The 5,246-nt window shown below is 47.2% G+C and overlaps 1 protein-coding gene across 1 annotated transcript in view; it reads right to left on the reverse strand.

Annotated features, from left to right (window-relative positions):
* T265_03047 (hypothetical protein) overlaps positions 1–264 on the reverse strand; it is a gene marked incomplete at both ends in the record, with an annotated part of 28,307 nt that extends 28,043 nt beyond the window's left edge. The window contains one exon of the mRNA XM_009167436.1: positions 135–264. Within this exon, the coding sequence (XP_009165700.1) occupies positions 135–264 (130 nt within the window). The remainder of the gene's footprint in view (positions 1–134) is intronic.
* Positions 265–5,246: the final 4,982 nt, after the last annotated feature.

The raw sequence follows: 5,246 nt of genomic DNA on the forward strand, positions 1-5,246 counted from the left end.
ATATGTATATATATATATACCAAGGCCCGAAAGCTACAGACGAAAGGGTAAACTTCTTTGTCGGACTTTGCTGCAGTATTATCACGTTTCAGTGGTGGATACTTATGCACGATCTCAGCACCGCAGCAACTGACTAGCAATGCAAATGAACATCAGGTAACAAGACTTGAGTACGAAGCAATTACTACTCTCGTTGCTTAGCAACAGTCCTGTAGCCCAAAAAAAGCGTTCAGCTGTACCACCCTTCCGGTGCCTAGCTGCCATCCCACCCGAAGGAAGCACGAGGGCTGGGATACTGCCAGGTTGCCCAAGCCTAGACAGGGGAAGCGAGTGGCGGAGGTCGGATTCGAACCACGGACTTTCCGGTCAGTAAATTCGCGCTCTGACCACTTGGGCCATCTCGCCCCTGTAGCCCAACCAGATTCAGAGATGGATTTCTACCTTTGCCATCGGACCTGACAGTGACAACTGACACGAACGGATTGGGAGGAAACTACCCAGGTCTGTAGCAGTAATTGTCAGTGTTTTGGCTAATGGGGTCTGAATACTCCTAAAAACCGTAATCCCGGTGCAGATCAGAAGGCACCTGTTGTGCGCAACCGTCTCAGGAACGAGACGCAAATACCTTACTACCGGAGTTCTGGGATGGGCCAGCCACCAAAAAACGAGGAAGTCAGACAATTGAGCCTTCCCCAAGATAACCCTACCACTCGTCATTTTGACGGTCGAACCAGGACGTTGAACGCTTGGTGTGGACGAATCGATCTTCAAAACAAGAAAATTCTTGTTAAAGGTGAATCAGTCGACAACTTAGGCGTGGGACCTGGAACATCAGGGCTCCACTGAATAAGGAGAATAGCGATAGACCGGAATGGTGGAAAGCACTTGTCGCCGACCGACTCTAACAGCATGCTATTAAAGTTTCGGCGCTGAGAAAAGGTTGGCGTGACAGGGAGTATACTTTGAAACCAGAGACGGATAAACTGGATAGAAATCCCAGAGGACAGTCAGTGGGAACGTTGAGATGCATTCGCAGAAACCTGCATTCAACAGTCGGCAGTGAGTCAAACTGTAGCAATGCGAGAATGCTGGTAGTTCGAATTCAATACGCCAGATGGCACTTTGCTATGCTAGTGAACGCCTGTGTCCAAAATATCAAATTCTGAAGAAAAGAAAAGCTACTTTTAGACTCAGTTGTCCGATCATTCGACCAATACAGTCCAGCGATGTCATAGGAGATGGTAATGCTCGAGCTGGTCAAGGTTCGAAAACCTGGAAGAAAATAACGATCCCCTAGGAATTGGATCAACGCCTTTTGTGTTCAGCTCACGGGTTGATTGTTACTAGTCTGTAGCTTAATCCTGGAAAAAACTTCAGCGGCCACACGTTCTTCAAAGACACTATTTATTACGCGTTTTCCGATAGTCTTCACAGAAACCCTGCCTATCAGTGATGCGTGATGGGTGAAGACACGCGTCATCTTGTGAGAACTACACTGAGATGGAACAAAAGAACAGTTTCTGAGGCTGAATGCCGCAATATTGAAAGACTAGGTAAATGTGGCGAAAAACTGGGTGCTATCCAAGAGACTACCACTACGAACTATACGGAGACAGTGGACTGAAATAAGGGAACATGTGTGAAGCCGCACTGAAAATATGTGAAATAAAGAAATCAGCGCGGATTGGTTCGATGAAAACTCTACCCTCATTAGCTCTTTAACTGAGCAAGATAATTCCGTCATCACTACAGTACCGAAGAACTCGTTAGGCCCCACCACCGATAGAGATTACGAACAACAAGAAGCAACCACACCGGATGCCTGCGTGAGTTAAAGTGTGAACAAAACGTTCACGTTCGGTGCCTAACTTCCATGCTACCTGAAGGAAGCATGATGGCTGAAATACTAGTAGGTCGCCCAAGCCTAGATGGGAGAGGTCGAGATGCGTAGGTCGGGTTCGAACCACGGATCTTACGGTCAGTAAATTCGCGCGCTAACCGCTGAGCCAAGGTCGAGATAGGTCGGGTTCGAACCACGGATCTTACGGTCAGTAAATTCGCGCGCTAACCGCTGAGCCATCTCACTAAAGTGAATGGTTGATTGAACGCAATGAAGAAATCCAGCAGATAGCCACCTCAATAAAGAGTTATTCGGAGCGATGAAAGGAGTTTATCAGTCCAAAAGCCCTCTGCTCGCAACTTTCTACTTTCCGCGACACTTCCGCTGGCAGTACCAGTGGCATTGACAAAGAACCACATTCCCCTGGGCGACCTGCATGATGACTCCTAGGTCCCTTCTTTAACAATGTGGAGATTATATGAGAATAACGAGTACCAGCGAGAGGTTGGAATGGTATAGGTATATAGTCATGGTACAGCTGGGAAGTCATCTATGACTTGCTACGATGAATTTTGAGCGAATGGTAGAGAGGTAACCGGAGGTGGCTGTCTAGGTGAGGGGGCTTGCCGTTTTCATGAATCCTTATAATAATGTCACTTTCTCGCCGATCAAAAAGCAAGGAGACTTCAGTAGGACTTAGCCAACGGTGTGGTGAGGTTGTTTTCCACGAAGGAGAATCCTTGGACTGACGTTCCGAAAATAGTTTAGCTTACGTTCCACACCTGACTCATTGACCACCTCCGACAGAGCATCGGGCGTGTCGGTCAGTGCGCTAGGAATGGACCTGGATCTCGATAATGTTTTGGTAGTAACACCTACTTTTTAGGATCCACTTTAACGAAAGTGCACCTTTTTTCATATTTTTTATTGAGACGATTTCAGAGGAGATTCGGGTTGTCCGTGAGCCGAACGGCGAAGGACGCTCACCAGGAGCGCTTGTTTTTGCGAAAGGAGAGGCTGTGTATCTGTTGAGTAGTTTGGCTGATACAAGGGAGGATTTACGTTCTTCCTCTACCTCTTTGTATCATCTACCTCAGTGCTGTTTATAGTGCAGTCCTGCGACCCTATGTGGGTATGGATAACTTCGGTTTGGGATGCGATCACTGTTGGAGTCGTCAGGGATTCGGTGATGCCGCGTCAATCATCGTCGGCCGAGATGCCTGCTAAGGTGTTAGGAAACACCAGGTTTTGTGAATTTTGCACGTCGATTTTTGTCCAAGTGCGAGGTGACGTAGTGAAAATCTAGGATGGCATGATCACCGCATCCAAGTTGAGGCTGGCGAGTTGTGAATTCAGCCACCAGTTCCTCAGTAGTTGAGACAAGTTCCGCGAAAACGGAGTACTGATGCCATGACAACAGGTCGGGAGGTCAGTGAGGTTGGATAGAGGCCGAGTGAATGAGGGTTTGAAGCTGCTCCTCGAAAATGTGTCCATAGGATAGTGCGTCCTTGATGATTAGTACGTTGAGATTGCTGGTTATCAACAATGTGTGTTTAGTGGAAGTGACGACTCAGTGCCCATGTAGTCCTGGAGTATGGCAAATGATCACCACTATACGGATGTTAGTGCAAGCTGGTTCACACACAAAGTAGTTTCCGCTAATTTCGTCATCGATGAGGTAAGGATGTGAGCACTAGGTCTCCCGAAACCCTGATGTTCAGATTTCCCCGAATGAGAACATTGTCAACCGAGAATATGCATTGTTCTCATCCTTCAAAAAGAGCAGAATGCGCAAGTTATACTAGGGAAGCTAAACGGGGTCACCCAGTCTTTCGGCATGTGATTCGCGCCTCAAGTGCAGGGTCATGCTGAGGAAGTACAGTCTTTGAACACACCTCTCAGAATTCAAGAAGTGTCACTGTAAGTTGAAGAGAGAGACATGTAACTCGGAATTCGCATTCGCTCTGACGGTAGTGTGATAGACGAAGTCAGCGCGCGAATCTCGAATACCATAATTGTGTTTGCCAATTTGTGCCACTTCCGGCATCGAAAGAACCCATCGCTGAATCTCAAAGTACGCGTACATGAGACTACAGTGCGGGCTATAACGTAAGATGCAAAGCCTAGCCACTTTGTGCGGAAGATCTGAGACTTCAAGTCTGATTACCAATACCTCATAAATATAGTTGGAGTCAGCTAGAACTAGCAAATTCGGAATGAATTTTTGGTGAAGCAGATACTTCCCTCAAAAATACAACTAGTACTTCAAGTAGAGATGGCTGGTTTATATGTTACGCGTGCCAGATTACCACCTAAAGAGACAAGCGCTGTTTACCGTACCTAATTCTGGTTGGTGGAAACCTAGAGGTGAACAGAATGTCAAATAGCAGAAGAGAATGGATGCCCCGAAAGGTCTGGGAGCATTTGTTGCTGTTCCTTTTCATGGACCTTCCTGTGTTCGGCTGGAGACACTAGACGAAAAGGCAGCTAACCGATGTCTATTTCATTCACGCCATCAGATTATATTCGGACTATTTGAGTGTTGGAGATGTAGGAACCTCGGATGTTTGTGGTAGACTAGACCTGAGCCCCCTCCCCACCCTATTTACACTTTTGCAAGTCTCTATTGAAATCACATGGCTATACGCCCATGAAGCAACAGTGTTCTCTGGTGTTACTGTGGATGTTTTTTTCGTTGCAGCAGTGGAAGGCTACTCCGCACTCCCTCTTATGTCTACGTTGAAGGGCGAACGACACCACATGAAGAGATTTAGTCCACAATGTCAGGGGGTAGCCACATCTGCTCTAATTTGTGCCCTGGCTGAGTGTTTATAAGCAGGTCGCCGCCCTGTCATGGTGACGCTTTCAGAATCTCACTTCATTGAGGCACGGTGATGATTGTCGCTGGACGAAAATGTAGTTCCGGAGGGGCACCACAGTGACCAAGCTTGTAGACATTAAGCTAACCTTTGTGGTACACGGTTTCTACAATTAGGCGATGCTAGCTGACATGGAGTGTCCCCGTTATCAGGAGTAGATCTTGGAATAAGTTTTATGCACTCCAGTCTAACCCAAGTCTTGTTGGTCTGGATAGTTAGAATTAGGATTTTCACACGCGGAAGTGATCCTAACGTTTCCTTCAAGCGTGCCTGTGCATGTGTCAGCTCTCTTTTGAGGAACTCATGCGTTCCAAGGGGTGTCGGATTGGATCCTATGAAGGACACCCTAGGGGGTGGTGTGTCCCAAAGCAACGGTGTTGTTTACTGCATCTTGGGATGACTCGGAAGTCGTGACTCAATGGATGGAGTCTTCCCGAGATTCAGCTAAAGGTTCTTGGGAATGCAACCTTTCGAGAGAACCCCACTGGATGATGAAGCTCGGCCCATTCTGTTTTTCATCTGCTTCC

The sequence above is a fragment of the Opisthorchis viverrini genome, assembly GCF_000715545.1.
Source record: "Opisthorchis viverrini unplaced genomic scaffold opera_v5_41, whole genome shotgun sequence".
Taxonomy (NCBI): Eukaryota; Metazoa; Platyhelminthes; class Trematoda; order Opisthorchiida; family Opisthorchiidae; genus Opisthorchis; species Opisthorchis viverrini.